Below are 18,046 nucleotides of genomic sequence, written 5' to 3'. Positions count from 1 at the left end.
CAGTCCATGGCGTTGCAAAGAGTCAGACACACGACAAAGTGTAAAACAAAGCTTTCAACTGATCGTCAGAATTATATCCAATGACCTTTTAGATATCATCATTGAGATGTGCCATAGGCACCAAAAATTCAGTCAGTGTAAATCCAAATTTATTATTACTTTGTTTCACATGTTGTTTTAATTACTGCTTATTTACAAGGCCTTCTCCCTTTATTTAAAGTTCAGGTTCCTCTAGACCATTTTCTATATATTTGTATATTCTCAGTTGCCTGGCTCACAGCCCTTGTCTGAAACCCAAATGTATTTGAGAATTCAGATATTTTTTCTTTAAAAGAAAGATCATATGCCACAGCCCTATATTGCCCCTCCCTTCTTCCCTCTCCCCACTGGTAACCACTAGTTTGTTCTCTGTATCTATGAGCCTGCTTCTTTTTTGTTATATTCACTAGTTTGTTGTATTTTTTGATTCCACATATACATAATTAAGAAGTGCAGACGATTATGTATAAAATAAGCTACAAGAATATATTATACACCACATGGAATAAACCAGTATTTTATGATATCTATAAGTAGAATATAGTATTCAGTCAGTCATGTCTGACTCTTGTGACCACATGGACTGTAGCCCATTGGCTCCTCTGTCTATGGAATTTCCCAGGCAAGAATACTGGAGTGGGTTGCCATTTCCTTCTCCAGGGGATCTTCCCTGACCCAGGGATTGAACCTGCATCTCTTGGGTCTCCTGCATGGGTGGGTGAGTTCTTTACCACTGTGCCACCTGAGAAGCACCTAAATAGAATATAACCCTTAAAAATCGTGTCACTATATTGTATACCTGTAACATATAATATTGTATATCTGTACTTCAGTAAAATATATATATATATATATATAAATGGAAGATAATATGGCATGTGTACTATAAGCTCCTAGTGAAATCTTAGATAACATTAATGCTAACATCTTGAAATATTGAATATTTTTGCATCATGACATTAATAAAAACATCAAATAGGATTATCTCTCACACATTCATATCAGATTTTGATGCCACATTTACAAAACAGATTTAGATTTTCAGAATGTTGTGGATGTTGGAATTGCAGATAAGGGAATGTAGACTTCTGTTTAGTGCCTGCTGACTTTAAAATTGCTATGATCTATGACCCATATTTTTTTACAACATTTAGGATTCAAAGCTGTTTTGTGGATACTCTTTATTCCTTAATCATCCCACAAGCAAATGCCGATCTTTTCTTTTTTTTGACCAATAATATCTAAAAGTGAATTAGAGACCTGTAAACAGATATAACAAGCAGTAGACTTTTTTCTTTAATATTATACTTTTTCCCTCCCTGCATTCTAAAGACTGGTGATTACACGTTGAAAAAATATTATTTCTGTTTTTTCAATACAGGTTCAGATTAGCATATAAGATAACTAAGAATTTTCTATTGGAAAGTGTCACTTATTTGAACATAGACTGTAATAGTATTTCTCATGGTACTTTATTTGGAAGTTTGAAGTTTCCCCTTAAAATAGAATGGAAAATAGATTGCAGTAAGAAGCAGACCTTAATGCTGTCACTCATCATCTGACGTAAATAGTTGGATGACCTCTGTGCTGTGTGCTCAGTCGCTCATTCATACCTGACTCTCTGCAATCCCATGGACTGTAGCCTGCCAGGCTCCTCTGTCCATGAGACTTCCCAAGCAAGAATACTGGAGTGGGTTGCCATTTCCTTCTCCAGGGGATCTTCCCAACCCCGAGATCAAACTCAGGTCTCCTGCATTGGCAGGTGGATTCTTTACCACTGAGCCACCAGGGAATCATCCCCTAAAGGGAGTTAATAATTCCATGGATTTCCCTGGTAGCTCAGACGGTAAGCAGTTTGCCTGCAATGCAGGCTACAATTCTTACCTGGAAAATGCATATGCAGGAGATCTCACACTGGTGGGAGCTGCAAAACTCAACCTGTTTTATTTCACACTGTTACCTGTAGAACTTGACTTGATGGAAAAGTTTTGTGCTTAAAATACTCTCTGCTAGTGGTTTTAAGGGACTATACACTAATAACTTTTGGTACTCTATTTTATATAGGATGAAGGAGTTGAATCTGATGATTTGAAAAAAGATCTACCTCTAATGCCTCCACCTCCAGATTCATGTAGCATGAAGTTGACCATCAAGGAAATTTGGTTTAGTTTTGCAGCTCCCACCAATGTGAGATCTCCTGCACATGCATTTTCTAGGTAAGAAATCTTTAAAATAGATTACTATCCCTTGATTTCCCTGATTTTTTTTAAATTTTAAATTACATAAATTCTATGTCATGTATCTTTTTGGACTGTTTTTCTGATATATCTAGTAGTAGGGTTGCTACTTTTTTCCTATCTTTTTTACTTCATACTTTCTGTAGACATTATTCTCAGCTTGTTTAACCCTTTTTCTTTTCTAGAGTTTTATTTTAATTTTACATGTCACCCTGCCATGAGCTTTTTACTTTTTTCACCTCTAACAGACTTTTGTATTTTTCTTTCTAATTCTGTCATCCTTTGCATTTCCTACGTATATATTCAGACTCTATCTGCTGGTCAGAAAGAAAAGTAATTTTGCCTAAATAAAATAGCCACAGAGTACAATATGTTTGGGAGATTGTTTGAAATAGTCTTAAAAACATTTGTTTATATATATATTTTTTCATTTTAAAAGGCAGCTGAACCTTTTAAGCACTGCAACTCCAGCTGTTGGTGCATGGCTTGTTCCCATTGATCAACTCAAGTCGTCTTTAAACAAATTAGAAACTGAGGGGACCTTGAGAATTTGTGCTGTTATGGGATGCATAATGACAGAAGCATTAGAGGTATGTCTTTCAACATGCAAAGTGTCATACAAAGTTTACTATTGGAAATATTCCCTTATTATTTATTGTTGTTGGAAAATATAAGACCTGCAAGTTCTTAATTTCTAGATATCTTTTGTTTATTGTATCTTTGCTATATCCTTCTAAATCTGTTGTTTTGCTTTCCTCAGAATAAAAGTGTACATTTCCCCTTAAGAAGTAAATATAACAGACTTACAAAAGTTGCCCGCTTTCTCCAAGAAAATCCTTCATGTTTGCTGTGCAATATACTACATCACTACCTTCACCAGGCAAATTATTCCATCATTGATGACGCTACAATGGTGAGTTACTGGAATCATGTGTTAGTTTTTAAAAAGCCTCTATTCTGTTGGGTAGCCACTGAGAAACAAGGTTTGAGATGAGTATGGAAAATCCAAAGGAGAAATGTGGTTAGAAATCCAGGCTTATAGACAAGATTGGGCTCAGATTAATGGTTTAGGTGTTGCCAGCTTGAAGGTGTTAGAAGCAGTAAACATGGATGAGTCTTCTAAGAATATGTTGAGTGAGAAACTGGTCAGGGCTGGATCCTCGATAAATACTGAAATGAAAGGGGCGTGGAGAGACTGCATAGAGGTATACAAAGTGCTGAGGAGGGGAAGGAGGAGGACCTGGAGAGACCATTGTAGAAGCCAAAGGTATAATGGATTGCAAGCAAAAGAGTAGTCATTAGTCATTTTTCACATAAATGTTTAATAAGGACTAATTAATAATTGGGGGAATATATAACTATATGAATAGATTCAATATATCTCTGCCCTAGAAAAGCACTATGGAAGGTAACAACATATCGTGGTTAAGAGCTTAGAGCTTGAGGACCTCCCTCTCTGCTCCAAGCTTCTGATCAACAGAGAATACACAAGAATCTTCAGCTAAATTAATAATCAATGTATCAGTACTGTTAATGGCCAGTCATGCTCCTGATAACCTCTATGAAAGAATATGGAGTAAATTATGGATTTCATAAAGGTTCTCAGACCTTAGGTTAGTATAGTGCCTCCTACTCCCACTCTGTGAACTGAAGACTGGGAGGCCACAATGCAAGGATAAGTTGCCCATCTAGTCATAGGCAGAGAAATTAGAACAGAAAGAATGGCAGGAATTTCACATGGATGGATGCTCTGCCAGGATATGGTTTCCATGTAACAGGAAGAAATACAAGAGGCCCTCCTTCCTTGAGTCTGGGAATGAAAGGGAAGGCTATGGAACCTGATATTCCTCAGAAAGTAAATGAGTGATTCCTGCCATCTAGTAAGTGGCTCTCTTCAGTCAGAACCATTACTCCTAACACAAGGAATTGTAGGAAAGGTGAAGGAGAGGAGTTGGGTATTTTCTCCTTTAGGCTAAGTCTACAGGTAAGTTTTCATTCTTAAAATCATCACTATGTGGAATAAAATATATTCTAAATTTTGTAATTGTTACTGATAGTATATTTGTTTCAAAACTTACAAATCCTTTGTCTATCATTTACCTATAATAATTTGTCATTTTTTTAATGTTAAAATAGAGGTAGTTACCTAATTTTTGGAGGAAATGTTTTCGTTTCCTCTTTGCTTAATGAATATTCCAGGTGGCACAAAATACATTTAATTCTTCAGTTGATCAAAACAGGTGAAGTTTGATTGAAGCATTGAATACTTCTTACAGGGGATCCCACTTTTATACCCCATGTTTAGCCTCTTATTTACCTGGTAGAGTCCATAGCGTTGCAGAGAGTCAGACACGACTGAAGTGACTTAGCACACACGTACACATGCTGTGTTGTTTATTATGGAAAGAAGCAACTTTCTGTTTAAAGAGTGAGTTTTGTCATCAGTTTGAAATAGTGATTCCATTGTGTAAACCTGGACAAGTGACTCAACATATATATTCTCATTTCCTCATCTCTAAATGGGAGTTATGAGATTTAAATGAATAAATGCATATAGAACACTGCTGCTGCTGCTAAGTCACGTCAGAAATGTGAAAGTGAAGTTGCTCAGTCGTGTCCGACTCTTAGCAACCTCATGGACTGCAGTCTACCAGGCTCCTCTGTCCATGGGATTTTCCAGGCAAGAGTACTGGAGTAGGGTGCCATTGCCTTCTCCGATATAGAACACTAAATAGTAATTATTATTGTTACACTAAGATGACTCCTAACCATGTCATTGTTGTCACAGAGTGATGGCCTTCCTGCTCTGGTAACTTTAAAGAAAGGTTTGGTTGCACTTGCAAGGCAGTGGATGAAGTTTATTGTGGTGACACCAGCCTTTAAAGGAGTTAGTTTACATCGACCTGCTCAGTCCCTGAAACCTCAGTCAGCTGTGGACCATGAACATGAAGATGGGCTTGGGCTGGACAATGGAGGTGGTCTTCAAAGTGATACCAGTGCTGATGGAGCAGAATTTGAATTTGATGCAGGTAATTCTATAAATATTTTGGCTGGATATTATGTACTTGGAACCTAATACTTGTGATAATTTTAATAAGTTTTGTCCCAAATTTGAAAACATCATGGCTTAATTATACAGGTCTGATTTGTGTTGGTCCAAATAAATAGTAATGATGTTGGACTCTTTATGCACACTTCACTTTGAAGTTTAATTTTTTGAAATGCAGTAGAAATAAATTCTCTTCCTAATCTATCTGGTACAATTAAGAGACATCTTTGTATAACCAGACTATTTTGAGTGAAACACATGAATTTTTTGAAATTTGTATTTATCTGTTTATCAAACTCCCCTATGCCAGTCTTTTGTAGATTTGAATTTTACCTGGTAGTTTGATTCTGAATTTGTGTAATGTTTACAGGTATGTATTCAGCCTATAATTCTGTCATTATTATTATGACTGTGCAGGACAGAGGCAGTAGATAATGCATTTCAGAAATATGCTGCATACTTTAATGCTTTTGCAAAGAGTAATTTTTATTACTATCATGATATATAATTCAATGGAAATTTATCTTACGATATTTTGAAAAAATATTAAAAGTACCATGGAAAAGGACAATAGTCTTAAAATTAGAGCTTTCAGAACATTGATACATATTACTTTACCAAGTTTTAAAAAAACTTCTTTTAAACTTCATATTTAACAACTAAGTATGAGTAATAGGCTAGATTTTTGTTATTTTGAAAAATTTCAAGTCTAACCACAAATTGAAAAAAAACAGTGCAGAAATATTCTTTCTAATTGTCTGTAGATGCCTAGATTAATTTGTGAACATCTTGTACTTTCTTCAGTATAGCTGAATTGGTTTTTAATCTCTATGCCATTTGGGAGAAATATGTGAAAGATTAGAAGCTGTTTGTTCCTTTCTTGAGACTGAGTGAAAAGATTGGGGTTTGAAGAATAAAAGAAAGAAGAATGCATATTATAGCAGAATCCATAATTAATTTTTCAAGAGATACGAAGAATTGAGTTTTGCTGTACCACCAGGAACACTGGAGTGTTTCAAGATGTTTCAAGACTGTGTGATAACTCACGGCCCACTTATTCTCCTGTGCTGTTTCAGCCACAGTCAGCGAGCACACAATGCTGCTGGAGGGGACAGCCAGCCGGCCTCCGCCTGGCAGCTCTGGGCCTGTGACTGGGGCTGAGATCATGAGGAAGCTTTCTAAGACCCACACCCATAGTGACTCTGCACTAAAGATAAAGGTACATTGGTGCTGTCTTTGTTAGAGTTACTCTGACTTACAGAGAAGACCTAAGCTTTTGTTATCTCAAATGTAAATATTAGCTATTCATCCTAAATATCCAAATAGTGCTTTTATGTTGAGATTAACATACGTAGTAACTTGTAGTTTACACATTTCAAAGAAAATTATATTAACAATCAGCAATTAATGTTGAACGAGGACTTCTTTAATTCCCAAGCCTTAGGGCTGTCTTTTCAATTTATTGACTACTGTATTCAATAAAAGAACTTACCTGTAGCTCAAACAGTAAGAATATGCTTGCGATGCAGGAGACCAGGGTTCGATCCCTGCATTGGGAAGTTCCTATGGAGAAGGGAATGGCAATCCACTCCAGTACTCTTGCCTGGAGAATTCCATGGACAGAGAAGCCTGTCAGGCTATAGTCCATGGGATCGCAAAGAGTCGTACACGACTGATTGACTAATGTACACACGCACACGTATTCAGTAAAAAACGATGTTGAACATGGGTGTACCTATGGCTGATTTTTGTTGATGTATCACAAAACCACAAAATTCTGTAATGCAAATAAATATCCTTCAATTAAAAAAATAAAGTGGAAAAAAATGTTAAAAATGTTGATCAGCTTATAATTATCAATTTTAATGAGAAGTCTTACTGGTATTGCATGATCAGTATACAGTTTAAATAGTTAATAAAGTTAAATAGTGTATGTTGCTGAACATGTAAGAAAAGAGACATTTTCATTCATACTAGTACTGGTTGGGAGTGTAAATTGGCATAACCTCTTTGAAGAGCAATTTGTCAATTTTTAATTGTAAAATTTTAAACATAATGCCTTTTACCCAAATGCTCAAAGACACATGTCCAAGAATGTTATTTACAACACTGTTTATAATAGGAAAATAATGGAAGAAACATAAATGACTGAGAACTAATAAATAATGTACCTTCATACGGATGCATATTATGAAGACTTCAAAAAGATAGAGTAGATCTCTAAATGGACATGGAATGATCACCAAAGCACATTGATTTGAGTAAAAATAAGGTATAGGACAATATATATCTCTGTGTTAAAAAGGATAAATATGTATATGTGCTTATATAGGCAAATTATTTATAGAAGGATAAATAAGAAATGGTTAATAGGATTTTGGGGGCAAGGGATCTAGTAGACTGGAGTTCAGGAGATGCTTTTTATTGGCTAGTCTTTGTGCTTTTGAGAGTTTTATTCTGTGTAAACATTGTTCTTATAATGAAAACATTTAATGACAGAATGATACACATTTTTTAAAGTTTGGGCTTAAGGCTTATTCTGTTTCTGCAATACAATTACAAGCCTGGGACACTTTAAATTCTCAACCCCTTAATCTGTCTCAGAATTACTCCTTTTCTTTTTTAAAAAAAATTATTTTTAATTGGAAGATCATTGCTTTACAATGTTGTGTTGGTTTCCGCCATATATAATTAGAACCAGCCATAGGTATACACATGTGCCCTAGAATTATTCCTGGTTTATGATCTTTCCAAAGGCTCTGATCATATTACTGTTAATGCTGTTCTCAGAAATTTTTTGAGCATTCCTTTGTTTATGGATTATGAAAATCGAAAGAATTGAAATTAAAAGTACTTTGTTTCATATCTCCGCTTATTAGGATATTTCTGTCTGCATGGTCTTTCTTTGTACTGTTTTAAACTGATCTGGAATTCCAGTCTTAGATATGACAGATCAGATAGATATTGGTCAATTGTATAACTTTTTCTTTTTTTCTTTTTTTCTTCAGAGAATTGCTGGAAATTCTTTTTGGCATATTAGAGCTTTACAGAGAATCAGGTCTTAGCACAGAGATTTATTATCAGAGTATTAAGAAGGGTGGTATCAGTTCAGTTCAGTAGCTCAGTCGTGTCTGACTCTTTGTGACCCCATGAACCGCGGCACACAAGGCCTCCCTGTCCATCACCAACTCCTGGAGTCCACCCAGACCCGTGTCCATTGAGTCGGTGATGCCATCCAACCATCTCATCCTCTGTCGTCCCCTTCTCCTGCCCTCAATCTTTCCCAGCATCAGGGTCTTTGCCAATGAGTCAGGTCTTCACATCAGGTGACCAAAGTATTGGAGTTTCAGCTTCAACATCAGTCTTTCCAGTGAACACCCAGGACTGATCTCCTTTAGGATGGACTGCTTGAATCTCCTTGCAGTCCAAGGGACTCTCAAGAGTCTTCTCCAACACCACAGTTCAAAAGCATCAATTCTTCTGTGCTCAGCTTTTTTTATAATCCAACTCTCACATCCATACATAACCACTGGAAAAACAATAGCCTTGACTAGATGGACCTTTGTTGGCAAAGTAATGTCTCTGCTTTTTAATATGCTGTCTAGGTTGGGCATAACTTTCCTTCCAAGGAGTAAGCGTCTTTTAATTTCATGGCTGCAATCACCATCTGCAGTGATTTTGGAGCCCAAAAAAATAAAGTCAGCCACTGTTTCCACTGTTTCCCAATCTATTTGCTATGACGTGATGGGACCCGATGCCATGATCTTAGTTTCCTGAATGTTGAGCTTTAGGCCAACTTTTTCATTCTCCTCTTTCACTTTCATTAAGAGGCTCTTTAGTTCTTCTTCACTTTCTGCCATAAGGGTGGTGTCATCTGCATATCTGAGGTTATTGATATTTCTCCCAGCAATCTCGATTCCAGCTTGTGCTTCCTCCAGTCCAGCGAAGGGTGGTATAGTATGAATAATTTTGGGATATATGTCTTGATACCAGACTCCCACTTCAGATTTTAAAGGGAGTTGTAGCTGTGAGTGTGCTCAGTTTTGTCCAACTGCTTGTGATGCTATGGACTGTAGCCCACTGGGCTTCTCTGTCCATGGAATTTTCCAGGCAGGAAGACTGGAGCGGGCTGCCGTTTCCTATTTCAGGGGACCTTGCCGACCCAGGAGTCAAGCTCCTGCCTCTTGTGTCTCCTGCATGCAGGCAGACTCTTTACCACTGAGCTGAGTGAAGCTGCTCAGTCATGTATGACTCTTTGCGATCCCATGGACTGTCGCCCACTAGCTCCTCCATCCATGGAATTTTCTAGGCAAGAATACCAGAGTGGGTTGCCATTTCCTTCTCCAGGGGATCTTCCCAACCCAGGGATTGAACCTGGGTCTCCCACAATGCAGGCAGGCACTTTACTGTCTGAGCCAGCAGGGAAGCCCACACAAAAAAAGGGAGGTTAATAATTGTTAAAATTCAGTGAATGACACTAAATGCGGTCCTTTGCACTGTACTGTAGAGTTTTAAAACATTACTACATACATTTGAGATTCACTGCAATTCTAGTAGACACAAACTGTTTAGGTAGACACAGTTGTATTAATGTGAATAATATAGCAATAAAAACAGTGAGTCATTGTGGTTATCCATAGTCTTTTTTATGTGCATAAGAAAGAGCCCCATGTTGTTCTCTCTGTAGGGCATTCATCCGTACCATTCTCTGAGCTATACCAGTGGTGACACTGCCACAGATTCTCCAGTGCATGTGGGACGTGCGGGAGTATCGGTGAAGGAGAGTCCAAGGAAGGAAAGCCTACTCAGCTACCTGACCGGAAGTTTTCCAAGCTTGCACAACCTTCTGGAAGGGACCCCTCAGAGAAGCAGTGCAGCAGTGAAAAGTAGCTCCCTGACAAGAACAGGTACATCCTTAGTTCTGACAACTATCAGTTTCCTTCTGTGGGAGATTTAAAAAACAAAAAAAATAGGGCTTATGTTTATTCAGGTATATGTTTTGGATGCATACCTAGTCTTTTGTATGACAACTTATCTTTGAGAGTGTCTTTTTGGAAACTCTTCTGTGTAACTTGTTGGTGTCTCTTAGTTTGCATTTTTAAATTGTAGCATTTGCTGTTACTCTCAACTAGGCATGGTGTGTAATGCTGTCTAGACCAGCCAAGAATGAATCTATTCTCATTATAGTCTCAATAAATTATTTATTAATGCCTTAATGTCCAAATGCCAAGAGTATGTAGTAAGTTTTAAAGACATATGCAAAAGGAAGATAATTTAGCCCGAGTTTCTAAAAAATGATTACATAAATCACATTTTCTCCTCCTTAGTACATAAGTAATGCTATACTCAGTAAAACTTTATTTTCAGGAAACACAATGGCCTCTGATATGTTATCTGAACACCCCTTGTTATCTGAGCCATCGTCTGTGAGTTTCTATAACTGGATGTCAAATGCTGTGGGTAACCGAGGAAGTGTGGTACAGGAGTCTCCTGTCACAAAATCAGGACACAACAGTCTCCCAACAGGTATTGAGCTATCATGTCATTTTACTTAACTGTCTAAGGGGTGCATGTAAAGTTATAGTAAATCCTATTTTTCAAAGGATGCTTAAAAATATCTCAAAGGTTTAAGTTTACCATGTAGTTGAAATTGTCCCATTTACAAAATGCTTGATAATATTGCAGTTGAGAAAGTCATAAGCAGTAGCTCAGTGTTTTTGTGGAAAGGCACATATGTCAAATGTGAGATATATATAATTTAAAGAGTTTAAAATTTCCATTTAATGTATCTGGCTTAATTTTCAAAGTACCAAAAGGAGGTAAATGAAAAAATGCAAAGTATAATGACAATATCATATACCTGCAATACAGAAAATACTTTCGGTTTATCCAGATTCCTCTGCAGAGTAATATAAACATTTTTATCTGGTGGCTTAGAAGGTAAAGAATCTGCCTCCAATACAGGAGACCTGTGTTCAGTCCCTGGATTGGGAAGATCCACTGGAGGAGGGCATGACAACCCACCCCAGTATTCTTGCCTTGGAGAATCCCCAAGGAGAGAGGAGCCTGATGGGCTACAGTCCATGGGGTCGCAAAGACTCAGACATGATAGAGCAACTAAGAACAGCAGCACATACTCTTTATAGTTACTTAAATATTTAATTAAATCTAAAGAAACACTAAAAGCAATAAAGTAAGATTCTTGCCCTCAAGGAGGGAAACAAGGAAAGTTTATTGATTTTAAAGGGATATTTATAAGTAGCAGCAAAACAGGCAGAGAATTCACAAAGAAATACTGGTGGCTATTTCCAATAACATATATGGAGTCAGTCCTTTCCTATCATTTTCTATTTTTTCTCTTATTTTTCCAAATTTCTATATGTATGTATTTTTTTATTGTGAAAGTGTGTATATATTTTTTAAAATAATATGTGAAGTAGCCTTTGTTCCCAGTTACTTTGGGCAGCTGAAATTAATCTGTGTAACATATATTTGGATCACTTTTAAATTCTATTCAGACAAAAATATGAAATTATGAAAAGTGACTGATAAATGACTACTCAGTATGTTTTATTTTTTGGCCAGTGTGTGGCCCACATTTGAATCTGCAACCAATTCTAATTCTGACTCTAGGCATGCAGAGATGTGCTAATTCCTATTATTGGCCCTTGATTGAAGGAGATAGAAGGCTGATTCTTCCACCAGCTCTCAGCACTTTCCTGCAGCTAATCTCATTACTGCAGAGTTTAAATTTCAGGAGAGCCAAAAGGAACATTTCCTCTCTATCACAGATCCTTTGCCTGACGAGTTAACAGATAACAGAGTACAGAAGAAAGAAGCAGTGCCATTTTATTTTTGTTTTGCCTTGAGAAATGATAGTTACGAAGAAAATTGTATGTGGGGATTACATGACACCTATGGTTTTTGCCATATAACCCTGCTCCTGTCTATAATTTTGTTCCTCTGTGCAAAGCTGATGGGATATCAAATGCTTTTCAAAGTTCTTCCAGCCCTATAGTTTTATATTTTGGACTGACTGGCTCTAATACATACTTCATGTATGAAGATGAGTGATAGTATTCTGAAAATGTAGTTTAATTTCACTTTTTATTAGTGTCTGTAAAATAACCTGAAAGTGTTGTTTTTTTCCTTCTCAATTTAAATAGTCTGGTAATACAATTACAATACAGGCTTCATAAGTTTACTTTGCTGTATCCCTGTATGTTCTTTTCATTTCCCAAGAATTTAGATTTTATTTTTGAATACTTACTCTTTTAGGTGTTGCACCCAATCTTCCTACAATACCCTCAGCCTCAGATTTCAACACCGTCTTGTCTAGTGACCAGAATACCTTGGATGGGACACATTCTCAGCACAGCACTAGTCAGGATGATGTGGCAGGTGTGGAAGAAGCCAACCAAGGTTTTCCTGCTGTACAACTTGCTGATGCGCAGGTGAGCCTCTCTGTTTTCCCCTGACTGTAGTGACCGTGTATCAGGCAGCACTTCGCAGTTGGAACCATCAAGTGTGTGCATGTGGAATTCCACTGAAAATCTTCTTTCTTGCTTATCTGCCTAAAGCCTTCATGTAAAAAGGAGGCGCCTTTAAAAAGTACATAGGTTAATTATAAATACAAATTAAGCATCTATGCTACTGCTAAGTCACTTCAGTTGTGTCCGACTTTGTGCAACCCCAAAGACAGCAGCCTACCAGGCTCCCCCGTCCCTGGGATTCTCCAGGCAAGAACGCTGGAGTGGGTTGCCATTTCCTTCTCAGTGAAAGTGAAGAAAGTGAAAAGTGAAAGTGAAGTCGTTCAATCATGTCCCACTCTTCGCAATTCCATGGACTGCAGCCTACCAGGCTCCTCCATCCATGGGATTTTCCAGGCAAGAGTACTGGAGTGGGGTGCCATTGCCTTCTCCGTAAGCATCTATAGATATTCATTAAACTGAAGAATGGTGTATAGTTCGTCTGCCTCATACAGCAACATTCTTGTTATTTTGGGATAGAGACTGGCTAAATAATAGGACTAGAAAGTTAAGTTTATTCATTTCCTACAGTTTTAAGTGCTCTGTGAAGGCTTGAGTGAGCAACACGGAGGCACTGAAGATTTTAGAACAGAGGAATAAGGTGCCTGGAATTGTACATGTGGAAATGTTGTATGGGTAGCAATGTGTTAAATGGATTGAAATGGAGAAACTAGAAGTGAAAAAATGAGTTAATGAAATAGTTCACAGAACTGGTAGTGAAACTCTTAGCTCAGGTGGGTATGCCTTTGATAAGGTAAAAGAGAAATACAGTGGAGGTCTTATTTAATTGACTAAATGTAGGGAGTGGAGAACAAAATTTCCAAGGCAAATGGGAGAGTGGGAGATGGGTATTTAGAAGTGTTGTCTTTTCAGGATGAAGGAGGCCTGAGCATATTTTTTACTTAGGATGAATTAAGAGAGTTCTAAATAAAAAAAAAATTTTTTTAATGGCAAACTGATAGAGAAAGATTCAGAAAAGGATGAGAAGTGTTGGAATTTAGAATCCTTTATAGAGAGAGATAAGTTTTTGACATAAAATGTACTTTTTCCCCTGAGAATGTTTGGGAAGGCAGTATGGACAATTCATAAATGTACTGGTAAGTTTGCAAATTCACAGCCTCAGTTTTCTATCACAGTAGGAGGTGACTTACATTAAGAAATGTGTCAGGCACTTCTAAACTTTTTTGAGGTTTACTTCTTCAATACCTTGGATTAATTTTTAGGGATTCTTTCACTTTTTTTTTTTTTTAAGAGAGAAGAAATAATTTTTTTATGTTTGTTTTGGCCTGGATAAACATTCATGGTATTTATTAGTATCCAATACACATTTTTAGAGACAACTATACTATTTTACATATAAGACTCTAAAATTGACCAGAGACAGTAATATTAAGTAATACAATAAAACACTATGTAAGGTGATTTAAATATATGTAAAGGTTGGAGTGAAATTGAAAGAGAGCTCACCACAGATCCACAGAAGAATTACCAAATACTGCTGACAGTCTAGTTATTTAGAACCTCTTGTTGTCCTTATTAGCTTAGCTATAGGAGTAGAAGAGGATTAATCCAAAGCAGATATAGCAAAACAAGTGAGGTAATAAGATGTAATATGCAGTCTTGGAAGTTGCTGAAAAGGAGTTTAAGGTAAGATTATGAGAGTAAAAGGAAGTCGCCTAACTTTGGAATTAAAGCATTGGTTATTTCCATGGCCAAAGAAGCCTTTTAGGATGGTAATCTGGGATGGGAAAAGAAAAGAACTAAAATGACTGGTGAGTTTGCACGATTAACTAGGGGGGGCATACAGATAACAAGATTAGGAAAGATGCAGGATGGCTTGAACCTTGAAGAGTGTTTCCTTTGGGATGAAAGAACAAATCCAAGACAGAGTAAACCCAAGAAAGTGTATGCCAAGCAAATATACAAGGGAGAGAAAAATTTTCCCTAAATTTCCAGTGTAAAGTGAATTGTCTGAATTCTGTCACTCTAGGCCTTCAGGCCTTCACAGAAGTAGTAGCCTATCTTCCCAAGCACAAACAAATGAGGTGACATAGAGACAAGTGAAAATGTGAACTGGAGTCTCACTGCAAAAATGGCACATCTCCATTTTGATAGATTTTTTTTTAAGCTTCAGGAAAAGAGAATGTGTGGTGGAAGAGAGTTAGAAGGGAGTCAATGAAGGCAGTTTAGGATGTAGAAGAAGGAAAAGGAACCATGCAGCAGAGAATGAGTAGTCAGGATTATTATTACTGATCTGTGAATACATAGAGTTGCTTTTATTTGGGTTAAGACTTAGTGACTATGAGGTTCAGTTAACTAGAGAGTTAGCCAGAGTGATGTATTTCCACAGCATATATGACACTTAAAATGTAAAAGTTCTTTGTCAGAAAATGTTAAATGACTTTTACAACCAAGGGATACCATTTAAAAATAGATCAGCTATTAAAAATACAACATATAAAATGTTTTTATATTAACAGAGGAGATTGATAAACTCTTTTCTGAACCTTTTATAGCAGATATTTATGGAAACACAGCAGATATCCATGCCTTTTTTAAAACAAGAAGTAGAATGGTATAAACTAATTTTATTTTCCTTGTACTTTCACTCAAGCACAATCAAGGAACTTTGTGTTTATGATTAATTTGAAGATGGGTGGCACACAGTAGGTGCTCAAAAATACTAAGTTTTAAGTAAAATTAGAGCATATTTATTATACAAGGCCTTTTTTTCCCTTCACATTACAGTAATAATATGTACTGAGATAATATGTAAGAAAAATAGCCACAGTAAATGTTGAATTATAAATTGAGCTAATATAAATATGCTATATCTTTTAGGTTGTTTTCAAACCTCTTCTGAGTCATACAGGGATCCAGTCACAGGACACAATGCCACTCTGCTACCGAATGTACTTCGGAGAACACCTTTCCTTTTCAGGGACTTTGGACTGCCTTAGAGCAGATATTGTGGATTCAGACACGGCCAAGGAGAGAAAAGGCAAAAGAGCAAGAAGGTATCTTGCATTATTATTGGTTTTATGTAAAAATTTGTACAAAAGTTATAATATCTGCTTTTTAACTTTGCTTTCTTCTAGTGCTTATGTGGAAGTAATTTTAATAGCCTAATGACAAGATAACTTCCACTTAACAGAAATAGTAGCCATATTTTCTTAATAATTTGTTGATTTTACCACTAGGTTGTGAGACCTATTTTTAGGTATATTTCTGTAAGATGTTAGTACATGTATGGTGTTGTTTAGTTGCTAAGTTGTGTCTCTTTTGCGACCCCATGGACCATAGCCTTCCAGGCTCCTTGTCCATGGCCTTCCCCCGGCACGAATACTGGGGTAAGTTGCCATTTCCTTCTCTAGGGGATCTTCTCAACCCAGGGATTGAACTCATGACTTCTGCATTGGCAGGTGGAATCTTTACCAGTTAGCCACCAGGGAAGCCATGAAAATACATGTATCAGGGTCAGCCAAAGCACATATGTTGATAAATATACTTTATTTACTGTTGTAGTATTATTTTATGATCTTATGGGTTAATTTTATATATTATTCTTAGAATTTATTCCTGACCTTCTTTCTGAGTTGACTTGTAGCAGGTAGTATTTTCCATTAAGAACAGAGTAGACATCATGTTGAGAGTATAGCCTTGTCATTCACAGTCGTATGGTACCACAACAGTGACCAGGCAAGCTGAAACACTGCAGAAGTGACCTTAATGATTATTAAGATTAATGGGGAAAATTACCTTTGTTTTGTGACCTGGAAAAATATTTCCCAAAATGTTAGAAAGTCTTTTACTATTTATTATACATGTATAGGAAAATGAAAAATATAATAAAACTGATATTTTGTGCATACAGTTTGAAACATTTGAGAATTAAAATGTTTTCTTTTTTAAAAACTAGAGGGTAATTTGTATAGTCCTTGTCTGCTTACATCATGTAGCTTACAACACAGAAGGAGCATCTTTTCTGTGCTTTGGCAAATGTCATACTCCATCTAAGCAATTTCCAGTGTTTTACCTTTGCACTTCCAGTGTTATAAAATGTCTTCACTAGTTCTTTTCAGCCCCTGTCACTTTCTTTGGGATACCTTCATCCCTTTTATCACAACCACATCTTCTTTACACCAGTAAGTTTGCCTTCTCTGGGTTCCATGAGCTGCATATCTAGAGTTTCTAGATCGAAGTACCAACATTTTCATACTCAGTTGTTTTCTTTTATAACTCCATTTACTTTTTAAAAACTTATTTTTATTGAGTTAATATTGATTTATAACATTATATATACATACATATAAATGTGTACAACATTCTGTTTCTCCTTGCTACCAAAAGATTAGTTTCCTTTTGTCATCATACATTTGAGTTCCCTTACTCATTTTGTTCTCCCCTCCCTTACCTCAGGCTCTACCTGTCTGGTAACCACTGCTCTGTTCTTTGTATCTGTATGTGTGTTTGGTTTGGTTTGGTTATTTATCTTATTATTTGGTTTTTGTTTTTTATATTTCACATGTAAGTGAAATCATACTGTATTTGTCTTTCTTTTTGACTTACTTCACTTAGCGTAATGCCATCAAGTTCCATCCACATTGTTGCAGAGGACAAGGACCCCATCTTTTTTATGCTGAGTAGTAGTATGTGTGTGTGCACTTTGTGTGTATGTCATATTTTCTTCATCCATTCATCCACTGGTGGGCACTTAAGTTGTTTTCATATCTTGGCCATTGTAAATAATGCTGTGATGAATATAGAGGTACATATATCTTTTAGAAGTAGTGTTTTTGTATTCTTTGGGAAAATACCCAGAAGTAAGAAAACTGGATCCTAAGTTAGTTCTAATCTTAATTTTTGGAGGAATCTCTATATACTGTATCCCACAGTGGTATACCAATTTATATTCCCACCAGCAGTGTATGAGAATCCTTTTTCTCCACATCCTTGCCCACACTTGTCATTTCTCACATTTTTGATGATAGCTATTCTAACATATATAAGGTGATATCTCATCATGGTTTTGATTTGTATTTCTCTATCAGTGATGTTGAAAATATTTTCATGTGCTTGCTGGCCATCTGTATGTCTTCTCTGGAAAAATACCCATTTATGACTGAGTGACTAACAGATACCACCCATTTTTAATCATTAAAATTACTGAGTTGTATGTACGTGTGATTTTG

General features: G+C 36.5%; 1 protein-coding gene across 7 annotated transcripts in view; it reads left to right on the top strand.

Annotated features, from left to right (window-relative positions):
- BLTP1 (bridge-like lipid transfer protein family member 1) overlaps positions 1-18,046 on the top strand; it is a 198,188-nt gene that overhangs the window by 103,292 nt on the left and 76,850 nt on the right. For all 7 annotated transcript variants that reach the window (XM_070474895.1, XM_070474896.1, XM_070474897.1 and 4 more), the window contains exons 38-46: positions 2,104-2,255; positions 2,716-2,866; positions 3,037-3,189; positions 5,065-5,305; positions 6,402-6,544; positions 10,013-10,232; positions 10,693-10,851; positions 12,604-12,779; positions 15,696-15,871. In XM_070474895.1, coding sequence (XP_070330996.1) covers positions 2,104-2,255; positions 2,716-2,866; positions 3,037-3,189; positions 5,065-5,305; positions 6,402-6,544; positions 10,013-10,232; positions 10,693-10,851; positions 12,604-12,779; positions 15,696-15,871 — 1,571 coding nt within the window. The remainder of the gene's footprint in view (positions 1-2,103; positions 2,256-2,715; positions 2,867-3,036; positions 3,190-5,064; positions 5,306-6,401; positions 6,545-10,012; positions 10,233-10,692; positions 10,852-12,603; positions 12,780-15,695; positions 15,872-18,046) is intronic.

The sequence above is a fragment of the Odocoileus virginianus genome, chromosome 12 (genome assembly GCF_023699985.2).
Source record: "Odocoileus virginianus isolate 20LAN1187 ecotype Illinois chromosome 12, Ovbor_1.2, whole genome shotgun sequence".
NCBI classification, from domain to species: Eukaryota; Metazoa; Chordata; class Mammalia; order Artiodactyla; family Cervidae; genus Odocoileus; species Odocoileus virginianus.
The sequence above is the reverse complement of the archived record's forward strand: the minus strand, read 5'-3'. Positions and strand labels throughout refer to the sequence as shown.